The sequence below is a fragment of the Simochromis diagramma genome, unplaced genomic scaffold (assembly GCF_900408965.1).
Source record: "Simochromis diagramma unplaced genomic scaffold, fSimDia1.1 OVJJ01000816.1, whole genome shotgun sequence".
NCBI lineage: Eukaryota > Metazoa > Chordata > Actinopteri > Cichliformes > Cichlidae > Simochromis > Simochromis diagramma.
In genome coordinates this window covers 14,174,086-14,201,354 of record NW_024386908.1, presented here as the reverse complement: position 1 = coordinate 14,201,354, position 27,269 = coordinate 14,174,086, and the positions used below count along the sequence as shown (strand labels likewise).

The 27,269-nt window shown below is 39.7% G+C and overlaps 1 protein-coding gene across 2 annotated transcripts in view; it reads right to left on the bottom strand.

The window, feature by feature from the left end:
* lin7a (lin-7 homolog A (C. elegans)) overlaps positions 1-27,269 on the bottom strand; it is a 45,254-nt gene that overhangs the window by 3,928 nt on the left and 14,057 nt on the right. Inside the window, exons 2-5 of one of the 2 annotated variants that reach the window (XM_040035563.1) lie at positions 23,223-23,341; positions 9,839-9,910; positions 3,163-3,372; positions 2,524-2,739 (exon numbers count right to left, since the gene is read on the bottom strand). In XM_040035563.1, the coding sequence (XP_039891497.1) occupies positions 2,524-2,739; positions 3,163-3,372; positions 9,839-9,910; positions 23,223-23,341 (617 nt within the window). The remainder of the gene's footprint in view (positions 1-2,523; positions 2,740-3,162; positions 3,373-9,838; positions 9,911-23,222; positions 23,342-27,269) is intronic. The other variant, XM_040035562.1, reaches the window with a different exon arrangement.

The window sequence follows — 27,269 nt, the reverse complement described above, 5'->3', positions numbered from 1 at the left end:
AGTGACAGAGTGAACGAATCACTCACTCACTCACCCCCTCCCTCCTAGTTCACAGCTTCTTCTTCTTCTTGGTTGGCAACCAATGTTAAGGCGCATTATAAACAAAATAAATGTTTATTAAGCAATTTTGATGGGAAATTGCTTAATTTTAGAAATGTTTTTGCTCTTTTTTGCTCTATAAAATAGTTGTTTTCTTTTAGAATCATTCATCTTAGCAGTAGGATTTACATGAAAAGAGAAACAAATTAAGTTCAAGTGAAAATGTACATTTTTTGCACTCTCTGGTCAACTGACTCAGTGAATTAAATGACTCAAAAAACCATAATTCACTTTGGTGAGTGACTCATTAAAACTCGATTCAGTAAAAAGAATCAAATTTACCATCACTAGCTTATTCATCACTAATGCTTATTAGAGAACATCTAAATGTTAAATTGAAGCCTGAATTAGATTCTTGACAGGGATCCGGTCTACATATACGAGTGCTCTATAAAAAAAAAAAAAGATCAACTGTTGTTTAACTGTTGAAGATTTCAGGTGTATAAAATAAGACAACTCAAAAAAGTCTAAGAAGATAAAATATTAACTGAAAGGAAAAAGTTGAAGAGCCGTCACTTCTTATATATACATATATTTGTGTGATGAGGAGGTGCACCAGTATCACTTATGAATGCATCTCTTTAACTTACATCTGGCTCTGACCTTTACATACAGTTTATGCTGGTAAACAGAGAGCAGAGAAACTCAGAAAATGTGACAGAGAATGGCTTATAATGCACTCTTGTCACTTGGTCAGCAGCTTCTTGGATCCCAAAGCAGATCACTGCGGTCAGCATTGATATAACATGATCCCTGCTCAGTTCGCTTTCTGTGGCTCCACCACAACACGCTGTTACAAGCTCCTAAGAACCATTCCAGGCTGTGGTGTGCCAAGTCCAGGACAAGAGATATGCTTGGGGGATTTAGCATCAAAGCCAAAGAGATCTTGGACACATGCCTCTAACACGTCAGGCAAATAATTTGAGACGTTTGGGCAAAAATAGGGACCGCATGATATGACTTGGTTTCATGGTCTGAATAGTGTCTGCACTTTCTTTTTGATTTTAAATTGAGTGTTTTTCACTACAGCAGGCAAGAGTGAGCTTTAGTTTGCTTGGCAGTGCACAGCCTTCTTCTAATTTGGCACCGTAAGAAAAAATGATCTAAAGCGAGTCAAGGGTAGAGCCTCCATCCAGCTTTAGCTTACAAGTAACAACACTTCAGGCTGCACCTGCGTACCTGCAGAGCATGAACCACAGATGTAATCGGTTTAAGCTTGAATAATTTACAGCCCTTACAACAGAATCACTGGCAGCACAGAAGAAGAATCAGTAATGTTTGCACAGAGGATACTGGCTGCTCAGTTTGCAAAATATACTACTGAGCTTTTCGGCTCTGTGCTGGGATGTATATGTCTGCTATACCTGCACACAAGCTGAAAGAAGTGCTTACATGGGCAAAACAGAGTACAATGAATAAAATTCAGTTCTCCATCTCAATTCTTTTATTGTTTATCTGCAAAATGTTTTAACTTTCTTGCACCAGAACATTCAGCAGAAAGTTTTTATTATATACTTGACATTAAATAAATATATAAATGAAGCCAACAACCAAGGAATGAAGCAAATCGAGGTAAAAAACTATTTCGAGTAAAAGTATGATGTCTGGAAAGATGAATAATTCATCTAGAAAGATTTTGCAACAATAAAAGCTCGGTCACCTTGAAACAAGAACAGCTGGGAGGCCCAAGCCTGAGGCTCTGCTTATGCTCATACAGGAAATGATAAAAGGTGTACTCTCTGTGCACATCTGCATTCCCTACCCACCTTTGATTTCTTTTAGTGCCTGCAAGTCCAAAAAAACAGCACATATTTTTTTTAAAACTGTGGCAGAGTTTAGGATCAAAAGTATGTTGAAACAGGTCGACAGAAGGTCCAGAAGTTTATAGAGAATGGTACATTTATTATTTTTTAGTTTTAGTTTTTATAACTTTGCCTCTGTTTGATTTAAAATCCTTTTCATGGTGTGTCAGTTGCATCTTAATTGCAGAGTCATGGCCAGGTGAGGCCTGTTACTTTGTTATTTCATTACAAATTAACCAGGTAAAAGATCTGCAGTTTATTCTAAGTGTTGAAATTGTATTTGGTAGCTTTTTACTTTAACTCTAAATGAAGTCCAGTTGGTGGACCAACTACTGTATTGTGGATTTATATTCAAAGCAAAGTTGATGGCATTGTGCCCGAATGATGAGCTTGGCGATCCTGACGAGCTATTAGTGGCGTTTCGACCTCAACCTAGGCTGCAACACTCCTCATTCTGTTACATTTCAGTTCTTTCCAGCGGGACAATTTCCTTACGTAATCTTCATCAACATGCATAAACACAATTTTTTAAAAGTAAAGTTCTCAGAGGTAGTGTTTCCTTTTCCTTTGTTGGCATCCACCTCCCCCCACCCCTCACCCTTAAAGCAATGAAGCGCCTCACCTACGACATGTGGTTCTGCTGAGAGGCCAGATTCTGCTGTTGCTGCTGCTGCATGAGGAGCTGCTGCTGCTGACGCCGCCGGGCCGTACGCAGCTTCTCGAAGCGGGCCTCCATCTCCTCCAGCACTTTGGGGGTGTAGCGAACCACCAGCTTCACGCTGTCCTTGGCTGCCTTCAGTAGCTCCACCGCTTTCTCGTGGTGCTCTCCCTCTACACTCTGCAGGGGTTTCAGAGCCGCGGAAAGAGTAGAATATTAAAGGGGGCTGATTTTAATATATATATATTTTTAAAAATAGTAACCCTTCAAAGAAAAAAAAGAATATTTTCTCCACTATTATTACCTTACGATCAAGTGAAATGAGAAGGCTTAGCTTACAGTGTATGATGCTCATATCTCTCCAGCAGCTGAAGAAATTTCTGCTACTTATTCACAACATGCAACCGTGCGACCTCAATAACTCCTGTGATTGTTGACTCGCATATCAAACTAGAAATCATATACATGGCAAGAAGCTGCTAAAAATATATTTTTGGAAACAAGCTTAAACAGGGGTTGAAAATCTTATCTACACTCTACTTTCAATCCATTGATCCTCTTTTCCCACATGCTGGATCAGAACGTTAGTCTGGCGAGACCCACCACTCCATTCACAGACAGGAGCTGGTCCCCTCGCTTTAAGCCGCCATGCCTCTCAGCTACGCCTCCAGGAATGATGCGGGAGATATAGATAGGTGAGTTTTGCTCTTTGCCGCCCATCACATTGAAGCCCAGCCCTTCCTCCGTCTTCGGTAGCTCCACCACCCGCGGGTGAGAGTGACCTTCACTGGCTGCGAAGGCCGCAACTGTGGCCTGAAGGAAGAGAAAAAAAAAAGGTAAAGGGCTTATTAGTTATTCCAATGAATTAGACGGTTAATTAGACATGAATTCTGACAAAAATACACTTCTACGTATATTTTTTTGACACACAAGATTTAATACAAGGTTCAACTTTGTGTGTGCAAAAAAGTAATTCTATATATATTATGCAATATGCCATGGGTTAATCATAGACTGTACAAAAATAATAGATGTAGCCTTAGGCTCTAAAATGTGAAAGTGCCTTAAAGCAAAAGGAGTTTCCAGGATTTTTTAATGAGGGGGGGGGCAAGAAGCACCTAAGGGGAACCCACGAGAAATCATAAATAAGTTTTATTCTAAAGAACAAGGTCTCTCACACATCCTTTATTTTACATTCACCTCTGAAAAGTACAGGTGTGGACCAAACCATTGTGAACCATTTGAAGGGGAGTACGATATATCTAAAATTACTACAAGAGATTTGATGGCACATTATTGTATTATTATTTCACAATGAATAATTACATTCGCAGCGTAATACCAGTCCTTTTATATACAATCTAATGTTCCGCATTATGTGTATGATATTAAAGATATTAGTGCACATTAAAAAAGTGGAGCGAATGCCTGAACTGTGCCAGGTCAGTTTCCCAAGAAATGCAAAAAAACTTTAGTAAATGTCTCATTCTATGAGTAAATCAAGTATTAGGGCAAGAAGTGAGTTATTTCTTCTCCTGTTAGTTAAACAGTGGAGAGAAAAACATAATCAAGATGAGAAAGAAGGCAGAGGCACACAGCAGCTCCTTAAATAGTGCCCTCATTATAGACGGCGCAAAGATATTCGTCTGAAATCTGATTTGCAGCTTTTGCAAACCACATCTTCAATCAAATCAGCAATTCTTTTTGAAAGCTCTGCAGCTTACACTAGCTTCTCATTCTCTTCTGTAGTGTGAAAATAAAAGCAAAGGAAGAACACATTTTAGAAGTATTACAAAGAGACTGCAAAGCTGCTCGCGAACCTCTGACGCACCTTCTCATTTAAGCGACGACGGCCGTAACAAAGCGTCAGGATTTGGTCTGGGCTTGGGATTTAGACTCCACATGAGAAGTTCTCTGGTCTTTCCAAGCACACGAATTAACACATCTCACTTCCACCCTGTGTATCCCTTCGAGCTGGGTGAAGTTCCTTTGAATCACAAGCCAAGCTGCACACTCCTTGTACATTTACAACAAAGCACCGAGGAGCTTGTTAGCTGAGCTGGGAAAGCTCGTGGCAGGTGAATAGAGAGTCTGTGCCCAAAGATCCACAGATGCGATGCCACAGGTTCCTCGCTGTCAAGTCAGCATCATTTATGGTGTGCGAGATGGGGGAAAGGAAGGATAAGAAAGTACGGGTGTGGTGAGTTCTGTTTTGATTTTGCAGATGTGAATCGAAATTCCCAGCAGCAGACGAGGAGCTTGGCAACTGGAGGTCTTTGAGGCTCCCTCCAGGCATCATCCCCGCATCTGCAATCTCTTCCATATTCATATGCATCTTCAGATCCACATTTATTACTCCTCATTTCTCTCTCCCCTCCCGCTGCCTATTAATCTGCTTATTGCATTATGACAATTCCCCCTTCTCCTTCCTTCTCTCGCTCTGTCCTTCGCCTTTCTTCTTCTGCTGCTCCCACTCACCCTCCCTGACCTGCTGTTAAAATAAGCAGCAGCTCCTCAGCATGCATACCATCGCCACCCGGGCCTCGCAGCGCATCGACCTTCACAACTTTATCGGGCTTTCTGTGAATGAAAAACAATCTGGCAGATGGCCGGTGCCTCTCACGCACGGGGGGCATTTTAAATGAAACACTTGCTGGAGGATACTCGGTAGACACACAACACTGTAAAAGTCTGGCTTAAAGTATCTAAAGTCATTTTAGCATCACCTCCCTGTTTTTTTTTGCTTTTTTTCCCCCCCCGCTGCTCTGATAATCTCCGCCTCCTTTAAGATCAGTAATAAAAGCCTCGGGCCAGATATTAGAGGCTGAATTGATTAAATTAACAAAGCGATCAAAGTGAATTGAGTTGTTCAAGTGAAACTCAAATCTTGGATGTCTGCAGATTTTTCTGTCTCACCAACTAAAGCACTCGAGATAAACCGAAACTCTGTCATGTATTTCATCACTGTTGCAGTTCATTCTCACTGCAATACAGTATGAATGTCTTTCCCCATATGTTGATGCTGATTATGTGCAATTGTGGTCCTTGTGGATATCTCTGCAGGGAGTAAAGCACTTTCAAAAATATCCAGTGTTCCCAGTTGGGAAGATCCCCACAGCTAAGCCACTTCAAACCCTTAGCTATGTGCTTAATTGCCCAATGAATTTGTGCATTTTTATTACAGATTTTAGAAGAAGTAACTTTTAAAAGTGTGAGGGAGAGAGTTCGAAAAGCTTTGTTCTTAAGAGAAAAAAGGGACATAGAAAAAGACTTAAAAATAACATCTCTTCTAATCATTAATGAGATGTTATTTTTAAGATCAGACAATGGAACCCACTCGAGAAACTTCAGGATACTTCAGAAGATGACACGATTGTCTTTGTTGACAGAGAATCCTTCCTTCTGAGAGAAGAAAAAAATAAAACCCTGAACAGAGTTTGTTTAAAAATGTGTCATATTTAGTGCATCTTGTTTAAAAATATTTTGACAGGTTGGGAAATACACCTACTCTTGCCACAATTTAGACGAGAAACCTATGGAGTCAGACGACTACATGATTAGACTTTTGCTGTACCACACCAAAAGACTGTATTTCAGTTACTTTCCACTTCAGTCACATGGCTAGTCTCCCTGAGGTCTCCCTGCAGTTTACATGAGCCACAAACACAAAAGAAGATTATACTAGAAGCAGCTAGAAGAGGCACCCCTTTGTAACCCCTTCTACAGCCACAACTAGCCCCACTTGGGGGATGATAGGATATCTTTAATGCTCTGTACAGTCTATTTATGGAAGTCTGTTTAAATCAGGGGTCTCAAACTCGTAGCCCCAGGGCCACTTGCGGCCCACGTCACCCCTACTTGCTATACTGACGTGAAGAAATAGAATGCAATTTGGCCCGTGAAGTTACTTTTTTGTTAGGGAGGATTTGTTTGTTGTTGAGTGCAATGTTAAAATAAGTTCTTTAAAAAGCAAAAAATGACTTAATACGAAGCCAATATGAGCAGAGAGTACAAACATATTGAGGGATTGATTGTGTTAGTTCAGTGAGAGTTATTTGTAAAGAAAACAATTTTCGCTAGCAGTCAAAAACTAATGTGCACACTTATGTCTGCATTTTTATTTTGTTAAATACGAACAAAACTGTGATGCCACGTGTTGGGCCAGAAAGTGAGTACCAGTTTGTAGTTCAATGAAAGGCTTCAGTTAGTTAAACGTGAGAAAAAAAAATTGCGTTCACATTTGCAGTTTTGTCTTGTTATATAATATTAAAAATTCAACACTACATTTTCTGAAACATTTGTGGGTGTTTTCATGTTTGTTTTGTACTCCTTGAACACTAAAGTGGCCCTCACATGAGGTGACAGTGCCAGCAGTAGCCTACAGCTCATTTAAGTTGGAGACCCCTGTCACTGTAAAATTGGGGGCCCCCAATAGCCTGGTTTTCCTCTCATGAGAGCATTCCAGCTATAGCAGACATAATCCTTTCATTTTAAAAGATGCCTCCCACAAATGTCTGTCTTTCTATATAGATTGACACATGCAACATGTACAGTATTAGTGACTGACAGGTGCTGGAAGGAGTATTTTTGAACTCTGAATGTTAAGTTAGCCGTTTCCCTCTGCTAACCACCTCCCAGCTCTAGCTCAATAGTTAACAGCAGGTATGAGGATTTGATCTCTTTATCTAACTCAAAGTAAAACAGTGAAAAGATGTAATTCTTAAAATATTGAGTGATTCCTTTTAACAGATATTGAATTGTATTTTACCAAACTCTGCAGGACTATTCTGGAGGTGTAGCGTTAGTGGAGCCAAACAAAATGAGAAAAGGACTGGCAAGCAGCTCTCATCGTTTGAAGCCTCTCTGTGTTCATACACAAAGACTTGTATCCCTTTGTTTATGTCATCCTTTTCTGTTCTCGTCCTCCACCCACTCGCGGCGATGAGAGGAGTGGACTCTACACTGAACCAATGAAGGACATGCTCTATGAGTGCTCCTCATCGCATCCCACCCTTCTCTTCCTCCTCTGCACTTTAAATCAGGCAATCTCTCCCTCTCTTTATCTTCTTTCATGAAAGCTTGTGTCTCTTGCTTGTGATGTGCTGATGAAACGTCCTGCTTCAGTCAAGCGGGTCAAGCTCATCTCTTTTGAATACCACAATCTGCTTATTCCACTCACGCAGTGCACCTCTTTCACCTGTGATATGGATGGGACCTTTTCTAAATAGCCAGCAGAAGAAGAAAAAAATCGTTGGACATCTTAAATAATCAGGTGGAATTAAACCAAAGCATAAAAAAAGATGGGTTTTTTTTAACAATTAACTTGCATCCATGACATTTATGACCTCTCAATCAAAAGCTCTGTTTGTTCCGAGTGCTGAATTGTAATTAAATGAAAGCTCGTGAATGCAAACATTCAGAAGGTAAAGTCAGACAGCTGTGTTTCCATAAGAGAAATAAGTTGAATGAGTTGAAGAGAATCCAGCAGCTGCTGATTGGAAGAGTCTTGAGGACTATTAGACATAATTAAAGACCGATTTACAGCTCGAATCAAAGACATTAAGTAACTGATGACTGTTGAGTCAAGGATGAAGAGCTTCTACTTCAGCCTTTGAGATAAACATTTAGCTCGTTCTGGTCTGTAATGCCTGTCTTTCTTCTGGTAAAGTGTACTCTGACAGTATTGATTCCAACTTTGTTTGACCTTATGAGTCGTGCTATTTTCCCTCAAACAACAACTCTACAGCAGCCGCTTAAATACACCAGCACCACCTTCTGACAGTCCCTACGCAGAAATGATCGATTATACTGCAAATTATTTTTGAGGTGAGCACTGCCAACACTCTCCATATACAACGCCTTAACATATACCTTTTTCCTACATGAACATAGTGTCAGTTCTTAAATCGCAATTTAAAAACTGACTAACAGCATTTTGACCAACCGTATTTTCAACCTTTTGACACCTCTACCTTGAAATGCAAACTCCTGTTTTGTCTTCATTGCAAAGATTCAACAAGGTGCTGGAAACATTGCTCAGCGATTTTGTTCCATATTGACGTGATAGCATCACGCCGTTGCAGATAAAGATTTATCGGCTGCGCATCCAGGGTGAGAATCTCGAATTGCGTCACATCCATCACATCTATTGGATTGAGATCTGGTGAGTGTGGAGGCCGTTTGAGTACAATGAACTCATTTATTCAGTGTTTAGTTGGTACCACAGGGCCCAAATTGTGCTAAATATGCCCCACACCATTCTCCACCACCACCAGCAGCCCGATTCATTGATAGAAGGGAAGATACTTGAATACTTTTGTTGTATTTGAGTTACTGTTGCTTTCCTGTCAGCTTGAAGCAGTCTGGCTATTCTCCCCTGACCTTTGGCATCAACAAGGCATTTTGTCCCAGAGAACTGCTGCTTACTGGATTTTTCTCGTTCCCTCTTTTGGACTGTTTTCCGTAAACCTGAGGGGTGATTTTGTGGGAAAATCCCAGTAGCTCAGCAGTTTATGAACTGCTCAGATCAAAAACAACCATGTCACTTTCAAACTCACTTAAATCACTTTTTGTCTCTATTCTGATGCTCTGTTTGGACTGCAGCAGGTGGCTTAGAGCATGCCTAAGCACACTAAGTTGTTGCCATGATTGGCTGATTAGATATTTTCATTAATGAGCACCTAACAAAGTAGCCGGTCAGTGTATATCAGGTTAAAGAAGAATCTTAGACCTTTCCAAACAAACAAATTAATAAAATGTTCGTAATTTATATCAATGAGCTAACTCTGGTCTACAGCTAGTTACCTGTCCATCTGCACATTTTGTCTGTGGTCAAATATACGTGTAAACTTGAAGTTAAAGAAAATGGTTTGAAAAAAAGGATGTAAAATATGTTAGTTGTTCCCATCCCGTGTAAACACAAACTTGTTTGCCTTTTATGTGTGTGCTCTCTCAATAGATAAAGAAATGACACGTCATAAATGTGAATCTGTTAGACAGTCTTTTAGCAGATGAGACTAACAGCGACGCTTTGGTTTTATTCTTGGAAAACTGGCACTCGTGTGTCATTGCTTGATGACCCACACACTCTTAATGAGGGCCATTATCAAAGGATGTAGTTTGCTGATTTCAGGCAGCTTTGGCCAAATGAAATGAAATGATGAGAATGAAATCACTGGGTAAAGTGATTAAAAGACAGCTCCCGAGTCATTAGTTACAGCTTTCAGTAATTATATATTATGATTTTATTGCTGAGCCAAATTTCCAACACAGTTCTTACCTTAGCCGTGGCCCTGGCCTGATACTCTGGACAGCCATTCACTGTAATTGTTTCGTGCATATACTGGTACACCTGAAAGAAATGAAGACAGAGATGCACGTGGTTGAAATCTGAATCCACCAACTTGCACATGAGCTCAAACTCTTCTTTTCATAGTCAAATAATGGTTTCCTTCCACAGAAGGCTGTGCACACTTGCATGTGTACAATAGCAAACTCTCAGGAAGCACATGGCATAGACTGATCCCTAATTTATGGCAGTAATATTGCTCCTAGTATTTCAAAGTAACCCTCAAGTGATAGGGCCTCGCTCAAGCCTTTGTATTTAATAACATCTTGTAACAGAAAATCCTATTACGATCCGGCACGATGACTTTCTGCAAACACGCTGGTGTTATCAGCAGCTAGACAGATAAGGGAGAGAGAATTTTGCGTTGATGCAGACAGAGAAGAATTTCTGTTACGGTAGAAAAAGTCAGATGTTCTTTTTTTGTTAATGTATATTAAAGGGGAGACTCTGGACTCTACCAGAGTAGGTCTGCATGATTCACGATTCAAAATAACCCCAAGTTCATCCATCCTTTTAGCTCCCAATCCCCTCTCTTTGAGCAAGTTTTCTTCCTGTCCCTTATTAACAGAGAGTTTGAACAACAAATGGGTGGGAATTCTGTGCACCTGGCCAGACCTGTTTTCCTGAGATGACCATATTAGGAATATCCCCTCTCACTGACCTAAAAGGTAGATCAGAACTGTCTGAAACAGAGGCTCTGTCTGAAAACTGTCTAAAGCCTGAGCTTTGGGGTTACAGGGATTACTTACTCCGTCTCCTTTAAACTTTCATGTTGACAAACGAGGCATATTGTGGTGTTACAGACAGCATAAAAAGTCAACAGAACAAGAAGTAACAGATTCTGCCGGGACTGAGCCGGTGCTAAAACACGGGTTAGTGAGCATGTCCACCTGGGTAAAAAAAAAGTTTTCTATTTGCTGAAGCAGACAGAATAAGTGCAGACAGCTGACCTTTCCTGTTTAGATGTGGCTTTTAAGAAAACCTTACAAGCAAACTTGTTCGGAGACTATAAAAGAGGAGACCATGGCCAATGTTGACTCATGGGTAACATGCGGTAACTGAAGATATACTAGAGGAGTACCAATTCACACACTAAAACAAACAGCCTGATCTAATTTGTGTATGTTTTGCAGCTATAGAGTAGTCAGAAATCTCACCCAGTGCTACTGTCACATAATAAGAAATATAATCCAAGGATATGTTACATGTAAACTAATTCAGCTGTGTATGCTCATATTAACGATGGGCATAGTTTCTAATGATGATGAGATCGGGATATGTTGAAGTAAAGCTCAGACTTCAGTCTGCTCTAAATCCTTGATTTTAGGGAGTTTTTCTTCTCTCGGAGCTAAGCAGCGCACCATTGTGCTGCCCCTGCTAGAGTCTACGAATAAAAATATGGACCTCAAAATAAAGGTCATAAAATAATGACTGAAATCTTTTTGGCTGATGACAAACAGTCCCATTTTTCTGCCTGCAATGTTGCTCACTGCCTGCTACTTTTTTCTTTACATTAAAGAGAACGTCTGAACCAGACATACCCATTACCTGCACAGAGAGAAATCAGGAGTTTAACATCAGTCAAGTTTGTGTGCATTGTTTGTAAGATATTTTTCAGAAAGCAGCAACTTGCCAGTGCACTTTCCAAACATTGCCTTGAGGTGTGACTGCCACCCCGGGATGGCAGCGTAACACAAGGCCTGCTTTTGCAAATGACTCGATTAAATACCGTAATGGCAGCATTGATTTCAGTGGAAAGATTCCCTAACTATCATCTAGCTGTTTTAATCTCACATTTATGGCATCTACAATTAACTCAACGAATAAGTGACTGCGTTTTAATGGAACTGACGAATGTTTCTCAGCAGAAAAACAACAGCTTCTCAATGCAAAGCAGAGTTGGAATGAATGTGTATGCTATGTTGGATATTATGGCTCAGAAATAAAATAATTTCCTGGATGACGTCTCTCATCGCAGCAGAGCAGCTTGTTGGAGGCAAATGTGGCAGGCAGCTCTGACGTATCCCTGCAAAAACATTACAAGGGCCTCGCTTTTCTGTATCGTCAAAAGGGTGTATACTCATAGGATGCAAACCTTCAGATATTTGTATGTAGAGATCTCAAGAGCATGGAAAAAAATATCCCTGAGCTCCTGTCGGCTTGTTTGCTCATGAATCTCAAAGACCAAATGACTAGCTTTTGAGGGTGCACTTCAGAGCGCAACATGTTTTTGTAGATTCATGGTGCCGCTGATGCATTTTGATAAGAGGAGCCTGCAGTACACACACACACACACACACACACACACACACACACGCACACGCACACACACCTCCCAAGTGACACCTTTTCCTGAGGACTTCTTCCACCTTTGCACTTTGAGGCTTAGCACAGCTTTATAAATGCCACAAAAGGTTTTTCTTGCCTCCATCTTACTACACAGTAGCTTCATTTCTCTCTCATTTATCCCTTTGTTAGAAAAACACCACAGCAAGTCCTAATTACAGCTATTTATTCAGTCCATAACAGTCTCTAATGCTCTCTCTTAGCACCTATAAGACAAGAAGTCTGTAGGAAAAATGGGCTTTATCTGTCTGTGAAAGTAAAGCATTTTGGTCCTTAAAACATGGTATCTGTTATGTAAATGTTTAGAAATGGCTCTATTCAAACACGACATTACAGATAGCACTGCAATGCGTATGAAATACTTGGCATATTCTGAGAAGACGGCACAGCAGTGAGCCGAAAAATAATGATACCCAGAAAATAAAAAACTCTCAGGTTTCTCTCAGTATATATCGCTGATGCATCAAAATGGCCAAGGTGAGCATAAGGGTGGCCAACATCTCACTTTTGGATCCCCTGATCCTCAACAATGGATTAAAAAAAAAAAAACAAACAAAAAAAAAAAAAAAAACAGTCAACTATTTCACAGATAAAGTCTCAGAAGGGTTGACTAAAATAATGCACTTAAAAAGTATTTTTAAAGTGCTTATTGTAAATTCATGAGTGTAATATAGTTTAATTGTTATGTGTAATTAAATGTGAAGAAACAGCTTCTATGAATATATGATCCATTTATCTGTGTATTGTGTTGACAAGATATGAAGATTGAAGATGAAGTAGGGCTGTGCTGCGCTTTCATGTAATACCAGTTTATACCACAAGAGAACGCAGTAAAGTATTTACCCTTGTAATTCATTAAGCACTATTTCTGCTTAGAATTGTAGCCTGACAAAAGGCAAAGCCTCTTAAGAAAACGAGGTAAATGTCAGCACACACAAAGAAGAATAAAATCACAGAAAACAATCAAAAACAGAAGGCAAGAGTGGAAAAACGCACGCCACGCCCTCTGGTAATCCTGCCCCCTGGTGGTGTGGTGAAAGCTTTAGTTAAATTACTCAAGGCAGCGTTTCCCAACCTTTTGGAGCCACGGCACATATTTCACATTAGAAAAAAATCACACGGCACACCACCAAACAAAAATGTCACAAAAAGCGTACCGATAATTTTTTCCCCGGTCTGTATTTTTTCTAGGACCCAGGTCAGATTGAATACTTTTTCTTTTCAAATATTTATCCATTGCTATTATGGGCTTCGTTGTCTCACTCACAGCATGACTATGATGTAATTTCTTCTGCGTCCTCTGTTTTACTGGCGGTTGGCAACCCATTTAATTAGAGCAGGTAGTTGTACCGCCCTCTAGGGGAGGAGAATGTAATTGTTCCGCCCGTTACTCACGCCGGTCGCTTAGGGTATTAATCAGGTGGAGCCAGATAATCTTCCACGCCACACCTATGTGGGGCGGCAGAGTGGATGGGAAACACTGACTCAGAGGACAATTGCAAAATGCTGGTTTGGAAAAATGTCAAAATCAACTTAACACGGACCAGTGCTCAAAGATACACAGACGTAGATGCCAAGAACTGGTTTGAAACACACATCCAAGTAATGAGGAGCAGCAACTGGATTCAACTTTTCTTTTGGCCAATATAAGGGTAATGTCCACTTTTCTTTGGAAAAACCTAAGAGTTTGTTTTAGTTAAATAAGTCACTTTGCTCACCCACTAGTCATTTACAGGCAAAACACCTATAATATCTATCGGCAGTATAAAAGATAGACACCAAGGTGCCATTTTGAAGCCTCGAAAAGTGTTTTTCCTCTTTTCTGACTCCTACGTAACTAAAATTTACAAAATGGACTTAATGTTTTATCCAATATGACTCGAAATCATGTCCATCTTTCACTGTTACTTCTACTGCTTAATGTTCATAGCAATACCACATACGGTGTGCCAAAGTAACTGCAACTCTTGTGAACTTCAGATACAACACTTCTGGTGTGAGGAAAGAGAAGAAGAGTGCTGAATTATTTAGCCTGTGCTGTAATTTGGGAATATAAGCGGATGGATATCAGCTGAAGATTTAAATTAAATAAGGACGACCATTTGCATAATTTCTTTTTTGGAACAGTGGAACATTAAGTGTCCACTCTGACTGAACAGATAATTTTAAAAAAGCCTTATGAACTGGCTGATGGTTCGATTATTTCCTAGTTCCTCCCTTGCTGTTTCACGAGTTGAGCAGCAGAGCTCATGCAGGGCATCTTGACCCTAAATGTTTTATTTTCTTATAAACAATGACTAATATATCCATACCACAAGCAGCAAGGCATTGCAGTGGTTAGCCCAATTGTTACATGGTCAATATCTTTCCACGAGGAGTCTGCATGCCCTCCCTGTGTCTGTGTGGATTTCCTCCAGGTACTCAGACTTCTTCCTCCAGTCTAAAGACAAGCTTGTTGACTTTGAACTATATAAGCCCATTCCCAAGTTCACTGATTTTTCTATAAAAAAAAAAAAAAATTAATATATAATGTGTCCTGGCTTATTTATTCGTCATATTTAAATAACAGTGCTCTGAAGATCCACAGTTGATATCTCCCTTCATATTTAACCTGATTGGTTGCAGTGCCCTGCAGAGAGCCAAAAATGGGACTAACAGCTTTGTGCTTTTGAATGTCAGCCTCCTCTTGTGGTGGGTGCACTTTGCTCTAAAAAGGCCAGCTTTCCTGCAGGCATCTTGTCAATTCCCCTTTCCTTTAACCAAATGTCTTCACTGTCCTTCCAACAACATCAATACAGCCACTCCATCCTCCCCTACATGGCTCCCTTCTGCTTAGTTTGCCACACATTCCTGGTTTTAATGGTGAAGTGGACACAAACACATTCTTTCTAAAAGAATACCAGCATCACAAAGCCCATCTCGGAAGGGATGCCTACAGGGAATATTGATGCAGTGCTTCTTAGGAACACGGCTTCTTGTTTTGTCTACTGAGAGATGGAGAGGGTGGACGGGGGGTGGGGAAAAAGGAGGTCTTAGTCTGGTTAATGTAGTTTTGTTAAGGATGAAAACCATTATAGTTAGCGTCTCAGTGGTGCAAACCATGACACCGAGGGAAAATATAGAGCTCGAACAGACTGACTTAATGTCCCTTTCATCCTTTAACTTAATGTGATGTGGGAGTCAGAGGCATTGTGACGGAATCAACACAAATCCCAGTCAATTATGCTGACTGAAAATCTCTGCTGAAGTGGAAAATCAACTGCAATTTCAAAGCTGATGAAAAACGTGGCCACACTGAGCCTGCTTATTGCACTTCCTGTATTGGTCACGTGGCTCCGTCTAACCCAATATCCCGCACATCACCCCCTTCCATCATTTCCAGCTGGTTAGCTCTTCCAGTCATCTCATCTTGTGTCCTTCCTTTCCCATTTGCAAGGCTGATTGACCCGGACAACTCATTCAGGGTGTTGCAGTGAAACTAATGCTGCGACACAAGACTCTCCCCCACACCATCGATGAACGTGGCGAGGGGAAGACAACCAGCTCATCAAACTCTGTCTCGTTGTCATTTATCTCTAACACTGCTGAACTGGCTCTTTTCCCTGCCGTCCATTCTTCATATTGACAGTTACCTTGTCATCCACTAACAAGGCTGATTCATGTTTTGCAAATTCTCTTGACGCAGACATATAGTAGGAAGTCAGGTTTATACTCCATAGACAAGATTAGTGTCCCCTCCCCTGTCTCTGAAATGAGCCAACTCAAATATGTGTGTAAGAAAAGGAATCATATCATAGATTACAGGATAAAGTTTGTACTGGAAAGAAAGGTCATCTGTGATAATGAAATCCCACAAGGTGAGCGTGATCAAAATGTACAAGGCGAGGGTTGAGCTATTTTAACCTGCGTTTTATGGTGAGTGAAAATGAATTAGAATATGATTACAGAGAGGAATTTTTAAACAGCTCCAAAGTGACAAACTGATCTAGTTAAAAATCAATTCTGAGTATATTTTCCTTTGGATTAAAAAGCAGTGGGTTTTTCTTAGAATTACAAAGATAGTTTTTCCCTTTTAGGCAGCAGTGAGTTGAAATTACTGCCATTATAGCGTAAAAAGCTACTTCCCGAGATTTCACAATCACTTTAGATAGGTATTCCATGACAATGAGCATTTGTTGTCTGCATTATGGTAACATTTTGTGGCTGAAAGTGCTGATTTATTTCTTCCTCTGTAATATTCAGACATCTGAGATATTAGAGATAAAAATCAAGAAGCAAAGAAAGACAAGAAATAGACAAATAAATTAAAGCAGTGGGGATTTTGTATTTTTTTTTCAGGTTTGCTTTTAATGTTTCAGTTAATGGTAATCAGTGTTGGTCAAGTTACTTGAAAAAAGTAATCAGTAACTAATTACTGATTACTTCCCCCAAAAAGTAATCCCGTTACTTTACTGATTACTTATTTTCAAAAGTAATTAGTTACTTAGTTACTTAGTTACTTTTTAAAAAACACGATTTACAACCTGAAGAGGTGATAAAGCGATAGATCTTTCAGCCCAATTCTACTTTTTCTGCATAATCCATCATACAAAATGTAATCAAATGGAAAAGTCTCTTTTTAAAACTTGTTTTATTAGTTTTAATCTTTTAACTTTATGCATCAAGCAAAAATTTAATTATATGCAACATTCTCTGACTTGAATAAATTAGTTTAACATTTAAACCTATTTTCTACACATTCCAGCACATAAAATAAAATATTTTTTGTGTTTACACTCACTCTTTCAAATAAATGCAAGTAAAACACAGCAGGAAATAAATAAAGTCAAAGACTAGCGGTCCTGTTGCTCTATTTTCACCTGTAAAGCAGGAGTGGGGTAGGCGGAGGTTTACCCTGGTGCAGGTGTGCCGCAGCGGTCAGTGGAAGAATCCGCAAGTTTCTCAGTGAATTTCCAATTACGTGGCTCGGTGCTTGCTTGGAAGTTTAGGGTTTTTTTTTCCACTGTAAAAAGAAGTTTTCTTCCCATGTGAGCAACGGACAATAATGTTTTTGTCACTTTTTATGGAATCAAACTCAAAGTAAGGTCAGTACTCTCTCCCGCACTCGATATATGATCCATTGTTGATCTGCAGACAGCTGTCATGAGACATTCTCGCAAAAAAAAAAAAAAAAAAAAAAAAAAAAAAAAAAATCACGGTTTTAGTAACGCAGCGTTCCTACGGGAAAGTAACGGTAATCTAATTACCGTTTTTGCAAAAGTAATCCCTTACTTTACTTGTTACTTGAAAAAAGTAATCTAATTACAGTAACACGTTACTTGTAACGCGTTACTGCCCATCTCTGATGGCAATTAACTGCTACCTATAAGAACAACAAAGCAAAAAAATTTTAAGAAATTGCTGCCTATAACCTGGAGACAGCTACATGCTATATATAAACATCCAGTAACATCCAGGGGTGATGTATGTACAAAGTCTTGCATACATACAGACAACTGTCAAGTGCTGTCTTACACTCAAAATACATGTAATAGTACAGGAATTCACAATTGTGGAATCAGTTGACTAGGACTAGTTTTTCAGCTGCGTGCAACATTTCTCTTCTTCTTCTGCTTCTTCGGTAACCACAGCAAATCTTCTGCCTCCATCTCATCCTATCCCTTGCATCCTCTTCTATGACACCAACATCACACCAGTCTTCCTTTACTACATCCATGAATCATTTATGGGATCATGCTTTTCTCGTCCTGCCTGGCAGCCCCATCTTCACCATCCTTCGTCCAGTTGAGTTAAGTGTCATGATAGTAGCAGGGCACTGTTACAGAGGGTTACAGGGCCTACATTCTTCCTTTATGTACAAGCTACCGGTTCAAATAATTATAAAAAAAACAAAACAAAACGTTTTTCAATACCTATTGACAGACTGAAATAAAGGCAGGCTGTGTGTGAGAAGAAGACATCACCAGACAGAAAAAATGAACCCTGTGGGTGTAGCTGCTTTCTCTTGTCACAAACAAACATATCAAAAAAAGCATTAGTATTTCAGACCATTAAATCCAGCCTAACTGCTACTTTCCCACTGAGATTCCCTTTCACTCAAAGATTGTCTCTGCTAACTGCTCCTGATGCAAACAGAGCATCAGAGGACACAGCTGTTGAGAGCTGTGATATTCCACTACATGACCTCATTTAATGCGCCGCATAATAATGGTAATAATCTACAGTATGCAACAACCACCACTTATAAATGGTCCTCCAGCTGGCTCAGCACTACAGAGAGATGCTGTTGTAGCGCGTCGGTTTTCCAAATGTGTCATTGACTATAAGCCACAGTCGTCCTCGCTGCAGCCCACTAATCCCACAGCATCTCTGATGGTTTCCCTGGTGACTGTGTTTAGCCAGCTCTTTGTGGGTGAAGTGCTTCGCATCTTTGGCTCTTGGCAAACAGCAACTACTGCTGCTGCCGCGCTCTTTTTTTATGAGGTTTTTGAGAATCACTGTCATTGCACTCCAGTGACTGGCACTGGGATCAGTCAGCTGGTTGCCAGACGGGCAGTTGGTGCCAGGACGTGCCAGGCTTCCCCAAGCTGGCCAGAGCAGAGCAGAACAGAAGACTATTCCCCATCCCTTCTGTTGCATGTTTTCATGGGTTTTACGTAACATTTGATCAGAATTAATTTCTGATCATTGGTGTCATTGCTGGTGTTGGCGAACTTTCTATTTTTCTATTTGTCTAGACAAAAGCTGAAAAATTAATGATCTCCAGCATTCACTGATTAAACTGCGACTATAAAGGGCGTTCAAATTGGATGTCTTGTCAAATATCACATTTTATCATCCTCTACAGACTCTGCATGACACTCCTTTTTGATGTGTTTCCTTGATCTAAAAGGGATCACACATATATGCATATAGTGCAGTACAAAAGTCTTCAGCCACCCCTAATTTCTTTATATTTTGTTATATAAAATGGGAAACGTGGCAGTGATTTATCAAAACATGTGCAAACATAGATGGATATGCGGTATGTAAGGCAAATACAAAGTTTGTACAAGTCTAACGAGCCAATATTCAGTATGACTCCCTTTAGTCTTCGACACAACCTGAACTGTCTTAGCCAGGTGTTCTTGTCATATCTTGAATTCATCTTCAGGAACAGCTCCTCTGGGTTCTTGAAGGACATTCTTTGGAAGTCTTTTCTACATGATCCCACACTACAAAAATGTTCAGTCCAGGCTCTGGGGAAGCCAGGCAATGACTGATAGTTTCCCATTGTGTGTTTTTCTATCCAGGTATGTTTTTATTGCGTTGGCAGTGTGTTTGGGATCATAATTCCATCATTTTTTCCAAGATCCCCAACACCACTGACTGAAATACAGCCCCACAACATGACTGATTCTCCACCATGTTGCACTCACTGCTGACTCTGTCCTGATCTCCTCTGTCTATAATGACATCAATCCGAATCAGACATTTCAAAAAACGCGTTCACACTGATTTTTTCAGTCCAGTTCTTTGGCATACCTCAGCCTTTTCTCCCCGTTTCTCTTCTTTCCTGGTAGCCACCCTTCCGCTGAGACCATTTCTGACAGTAGAAGGACAAATTGAAGGGCTAGATGCATCTTTCAGGTCATGCATCAGGTTTTTTTCTGAAGGGCACGACTTTCAGATACTGTTCATCTGCTGTAGATAAAAACTTTAAAAGTGCTTCAGAAAGCCTGGACAACTATAGCTCCAGGGCGATTTAAAAAATAGAACAAAGCCAGCGTTCTTGTAAGCTAAATATAAAGAACTGGTAGGTGTCTCACAGTGTTTGCACAGTACATTCTATCAACACGTGTAGACACTTAGCCATCAGAGTGCTGTAACCACTTTGATCTAGACAGTTTTTTCTACTCTTAGATCAGTATGATGTCAGTAAGGCTAAATATCATGGTCATCTCATGCACACAGCTCTGGATGTTAGCACAGAAGCCCCACCCAAGTGATCCTGAAACATTCAGCTTACGAAGCGCAGCCATTCAGAAGAAAGCTGCTTTACCTACAGGTGGTTACAGAAAGTAGATGGGACAACTGTAAAAGTCTAAAAAAAAAAAATATGAGGCATCTTTGACAAAAGTTATGTTATATTTAAAAAAAATTAATTAATTAAATAAATTATGTATGTTATAATACATCGGACCAGCTTTTTTTTTTTTTTTTTTTTAAATCAATCACAGTACCCTAATGGCAGTTAATGCATAAAATGGCATTTAATTATGCTCTGTTAAAGTAAAAGAAATGGTGAGATCTTGTTAAATACAGAAGTGTCATACTCATCGTTTTCTTCATCTTTTAAACAAATGACAAAATATTTTATGCAATTATTTATCTTCAGATTTTAAGACCTTCTTTATTATTTTGTTTACCCCATATATATACACTTCTAAGTAACAAGTACAAGCTGAGAAAGTAAGTTTTACAAAGTGCGAATTACAGCAGCTGGCTTACAATTCCCCATATCACTGATTTTCCAAAACATATTATGGTTATTTTTTGCCCTGCAGCAGTAAAATCTTATTGCATGTCTACTTAATTTACAACACAATTCTCTTCAGAAAATAGAGCGGCGCTCTTCCCAACATACTGATGAAGTCCGCTAATTGTCTTTCATTCCAGAACAAATTACATGTTCACTTTGTTCACAATTAACTTGCAGCACAGAGGCCATTCTGTCATCTGCTTCCCTGCTCTTCAAACTGCTGTTTATTTAACAAATCCATGTCACTGGGTAGTGCTAAAGTATATCACAACAGACAGAACACTAAACACACAAGATCTGTTGTTATCAGCCTGTGCAGCCGCGCCACGTAGAGCGAACGCTCTTGTTTGCTTTTTACCCCCGCCGTCTTGATGAATGATCTCAAGATGACGGATCAGTGGGTGGTTGTTTTGCGTGCATGAGAATGAAAGCATTTTAACAAGAGGAGAAAAACAAGAACTTCAGTTTCACGATTCACATTTTACTTCATCCCCGTAAAATACGATTGAAACCAATCCCTAACAGTGATTCGCTTAATTAAAATTCAGTTTAACGAGCTTATCAAACCTTAGACTTAATGAAATGCTCATGATGTTTTCTGGCCCTGTGAACATTTAAATGTGTGTGTATGTGGGGGGGGGGGGGGGTTATGCAGTCAAAAACCCACTGTGCCTCTGACTTCTGCTGTTCAGCTCTAGCTGTAATAAGGCAGCGCGATAAGCTCTGACATTTTCATTATGCTGCAGTCATTTGTTGATTGATGCAGCTCAGCAATGCCTTAAAGTTACACTCTCTGATTTTCTTGTTGTTGCTCCAGGCTTACTGTGGGCTTTGGGTTTGTGTTTCAAGGCACTTACAGTGACCTGACAGCACAGTTTGGCACCACTGCATTATATAAAACTATCAGGTAATATTACTTCTCACCTTCGGCCAAGATATGAAATATGTTGAGCGAAAAGCTGTTTAGAGATTTGGATGTCAAGTCAGGTGTCAAATTCATTTGAAAAACACAAGGTGACTATCTGCTGTTTTTATTTCCTTGGGTCTGATGGAGCTTACAGGACTCAGAATCAGTGCTCTTGCTACTATCAAGCCTTTCAAGCACCACAGATAATAATACGCTTAAAGTTATAAGTAACCACGTCAAGATAATCTTCAAAGTAAGCCAACAAATCGCAGTGGCATTTCTTTTAAATGAACTACTTAGGGCCCAAGTGACAGAATTTCTAAGACCACTCCTGCTACCGAAATTTAGTGATTTCAAAATCCGATATTTCAGTATTTTCCAATATCGATATCTTTTTCTTTCAAATGCAAAATACATAAACATTGTTGGCAACAGCTGGAAGAAAAACTCCATAACCTTTTGTTTTGTAAAGTTATTTGTTTACTCTTATACTCTCTGCCTGACTTTGCTCACATTAGCTGGCCGTGTGTTACCAAAACGGAAGTTGCAGTGCCCTCAGGTGGGCAAACTATGCAATGTCAACAGTAGAAACATATGAATGGTGTCTCTTCTTTACTTTTTAAATTTTCATTTAAACTTTCATTATCATCAATCATCAATAAATACCAATAGTGGTCCTGTCTGACTGTCTGTTACACAGCAGAAAATGTCAGCAAATATATACCAGATGTTTGATACTGATTGATATTAAATAAACTGGCAAGTGTGCCTGCGTTTAACGCAAATTTTGAAAAAGAGAAATAGATGGTGTCATATACAAGTTTTTGCATTCTTGAAAAAAAATGACAGTTTTACTGAAGACGTCCTCCAAGCTTTCATTTTGAGCCAAATTAAACCAGGAATTCGACATCCTTTATACCCCTAACCCATAGAAAAATTACTCAGTACGTAAACATGAATTGTTGAATTATTAGGCTGAATGTCAGTCTTTGTAATAGTATTGAGAATATTTTTTTAAAAGGTAGCTCTTTTTAAAGAGTTATCCAAGAAACCAACATCCACAGACACATGATGGATGGTGGGGTATAACCAGACAACCTATTTTTAATATATTTATTTATCCCCTTTATGTATATCTAAAAGTGAATTACATTCCTGTCTCATTGTGGTTTAGATGTTGAGAATATTCGTATGGGTCTCTGCACTGCTGGTACTCCTAACAATGCCCATGTGCCCTTTCAAGAAAAGCTACATAATGCTTGTCTTTGGTGCTTCAAGCTCTTATGGGTCATTAGCCCTGTGGAATAAGAAATGGAGTTAGATGGATAAAGCCATTGCAAAAGTCACGCCTGAGTTCAGCTTATTGTTCCCACATTTTATCTTTTTGTATTGTTTTGTTTTAAATTACAAAAACATATTATGCACAAATTCTACTAAAGGTCCAGTACAGAAGACAGATGGGAAAGGTCATGACAAAGGAGCCCCACACAAGAAAAACAATCTAAATTCTTGTTGGTGTTCACAGAGCAGCAGTGACTCACCTCTCTGATGGCTGTGCAGAACTCACTCTGAAGGACTTTCTTCAGAGATTGGAGCTTGTGACCGGGAACATCGCCTGACTCCTGCAGCTTCTCCAGCAGCTCAATAGCCCTGGCAACATCTGGGAAGCAAGAGAGAGAGAGAGAGAGAATGGGTGTGAGTAAATATGTATATGTGTGTGGGTACTCATGCCAAGGGGACAGAGGAAGAGGACAAAAAGAAGCCCCGTTCAATTACATTAACAGCACTGCTGTGACAAAGGCGCTAGAGCAAATCAATGGGCGGGATAATGGAAATAGACTCAGTCAAGGCCAGCGGTTGCAAGGAAGATAGAACAGCAATCCCATCCATGGATCGTTTGCATTGGCTTATCTCTGAGCATGAGAATAAAGGAGCGGGGTGACAAGTCAAGGACTCATTTGTTCAAAGGTAACACTTCCTGGAAAGAGTAGGCATTACAAAGCGTTTACACTAAACCGTAAGCCTTAAGGTAGAGGCCGTGACTCTGGGGTCTTCTGAGCTCTTTTCTCTTAATTAGCTTCTGCTGAACAAGTCCCACAGCCTGGATGATTAATTTTTTACCCTCTGAAACTGGCAGGCCAAATAGACTCACAAAGGTAGAAAGGGTGATTTGGTACTCAATCACTGGACTTAGATTGTTGTGTCAATATCATGTTTTATACATGCCTAAGACATGTGACCACACAAGAGGGGGTGACGGCAACAACATTTCAGTTCATACAATTCAAGTTCCCCCTCTGTTCTAGTTTCAACCCAAAGGGGACACAGGCTATTTTTTGCAAGTACCCCATAATAAGGCATTTAAGTAACGATTATATTCATTGTCTACTAATTACTGATTATTTAATTCATTCTTTAGGCCAATCAGGTCACATCTTTAAACTAGTAGTACTCTTAACTCCCCCAAAATATGTTAAAACTTCAGAAGGATAAAACAATAAAAAGTATTCATAATTTCAGTATAGCACGTAATGAATACATGTTTTATTACATTTAGCTTCTGAACACCACAAAAGTTTGTTTTGTAAATACTATCAAATTTTTTTTCCAGACACATTTAATTATTTATCACGTAGAGCCGAATTAAAATGCAACCGTATTGCTCAGTATCACAAATGTGACGCAAACAGCATCCTCCAACATTAGACAGGAAATTCAGACAAGAAAAAAACAAATCCCTAAAATGCAAAAAAGAGAAAATTAAACTGCAGGAAAACTCAGGAAGAGGGATCCCTCTCCTCAGCTAGACAGACTTAGAGTAGATGTTGTGTACACTGTGTTTTTAAAGTAGGTCTCTCAGTGTTGGTAAGGCCTCGTGGGCTATAAATGATCCAGCGGCCTCTGAGATTAGTCTCTTTTAATCTGCGACTGAGTGCCGTCTTTTTTATCTGTTCTCGAGGACACATCAGAAAGTTGCCAAAGCCTTATCTGAATAGATGAGCATAGATTGAGCTGAAATATGCCCCGTTACAGAATAAACTTCAAAACTGGGTCACATTATTTCTCGTCAGCAAGTGTGATTAGCTTCGTTTTCGTCAATATCACACTGCTCAAAAGTGTTTCTGTGTAAAAGATTTGAGCCTCGCAACATGTTTCTGCCGCTTGATTTATCAGTGGGTTATAATTATATATCAACGACTGATGTTATTCATTTAAAACAACGTACCAGCGGCAACAGACGTTTAGCTGAGTTGCAGGTTTAGGGTCATGATATATCAACAAGCAAACACTGCATATTTAATGACGTTATATGGCAGGGCCACACTTCCATCTATGCTGACCACCAGGGATCGAGCACACAGACGCATAAATATACTCTCTAGGTTTTTTGGTGTATCCACATATGCTTGTTCAGAGAGAAAACTGGGAAAACAGGGACACAGAAGTCTCTAATGCAATCAAACATAACAAATTGTGCTGATTTTTGTTGATTAATCAAGAATTTAGATCAGTGATTCGCAAACATGGATACAAGTAACAGAGACGGACAGAGGAAAAAAAAAAAAAAAAAAAAAAAAAAAAAAGGGGGCAAGTAATGTAAATAGAAAACATAAGTACGCCTTTACTGCTTCCATAGCAATTAAAAAGTTAAGCAGCAACCAGCTGCAGCTATACAAATGCATTTGAATAATTCAGTATCAGCAAGTCTGAGCACCTCTATAAAAGCAGAGGTTTTGGCAGTTTGCTGGTCAAGAGCACTCAGGTGTGTGATAACCCAATGCCACAATCTTTCCAGGAATGGTGAACCAAGCAAAATCACCCCAAGGTCAGACCATGTAATGCTTAGAGAGGCTGCAAAATAAAATAAAATAAAATAAAATAAAATAAAGCCCGAAGGCTATACTGCAGACTCTACAGGCCTCAGTCAGCAAGTTAAATGTTAAAGTTCATGACAGTAGAACGGTTGCTGGGAGAAAGTCTATTCTCTCTAAAAGGAACATGGCAGGACAGGTTAGGTTTACACAGTTGCATCTGAACAAAGCACAGCACGTCTAGAACAATGTCCTTTGGACAGATGTTTGCCCATAATGCACTGTGGCACAGCCACCTCATATCCACTGTCAAGCGCTGTGCTGGAGGACTGATTGTTTGGGCTTGTTTTGCAGCCACAGGATGTTGCCACCTTGCAGTCATTGAGTCGATCACAAACTCCTCTATACACCAAAGTGTTCTACAGTCAAATGTGAAGCCATCTGCCTGACAGTCAAAGTTTTAACTGGGTCATCCAACAGGACAATGATCCCAAGCACAGCAGCAAATCTACAACAGAATGTCTGAAAAAGAAAAGAATCAAGGTGCAGCAACAGCCCAGTCAAAGTCCAGACTTCAGCCTGAATGAAATGACGTGACAGGCCCTTAATCGAGCTGTGCATAGACCTGTGAACGTCAATGAACTGAAGCGATGCTGTAAAGAAGAGTGGGACCAAAATTCCTCCACAATGATATGAGAGACTGAGAAAATCCAATTCAATTCAGTTTTATTTATACGGCTCTAAATCACAAAAACAGTTACCCCGAGACCCTTTATTTTGTGAGGTAAAGGCCATACAATATACAGTGTAGAGAGAAACCCCAACAATGAGACAGCAAGCGAGCGCTTGGCAACAGTAGGAAGGAAAAACTCTAGGAATCACAAGTAAGCAGTCTGTGAGCAGTCTGAGAGTGAAGTGCTCTATTATAATTTAGCAAAATGCCAAAAGTCAGAAATTCTAAGTATAAATGAACCATAAATAACCCACTGAGCAGTGATATGTAGTAAAGTAAATAATATATACTTAGAAACACTGATAGACAATTTTATACTTAATAGGCTGTGTCCCCTTCATTTTAAGGCTCAACTATGTATTATAGCTCCATGCAGGTTTCTTTGGTATAAAAAAACCACTTAAAAAAAAAAAAACCATAGCCATTTACACACATGCACTATTGCCCTAAGCTTAATATTGCCCCAGGGAGTTGAATGCCAGAAGACAAATGCATGATGCTTTGCACACTGAACCATCTTCATTTTGTTGGCTTCCCAATCATCCAGCTTTCTGCTTCCTGCAAGCTCTAATCAGATCCCCTGTCTAAAACCACACAGAGTATCAACATGTGACAAAGAAAAAGTCTGACAGTATCACAACCTAAACCTGAGGTGTCAAAGATAAGGCCCGGGGGGCCAGACACGTCCTGATGAAGACTCCAGCCCGACCCCATTGGACATCATTGGAAGGTGTAAAGTTTTACAGCTTTATCTTTACTGACAAAGACCTCCCACATGCTACACCAAAGTAACTGGGTAATACATAAAAAAATAAAACCAAGGAAAAGTTGGTTTTTTTCTCCCTTTATAATTTCTATTATTTACAACGGATACACAGAATACACTGTGTATCCATCCGCTGTACACATGGATTCACGTTTTTGTAATTTGACACGTTTATCTCTTACAATTTCAGAGTCCTGGTGACAAATTTCTGACATTTACCGCAGCAGCATTTCTCTACCATATTGAAAAAAACTGAGACATACATTCGAAATTGCAC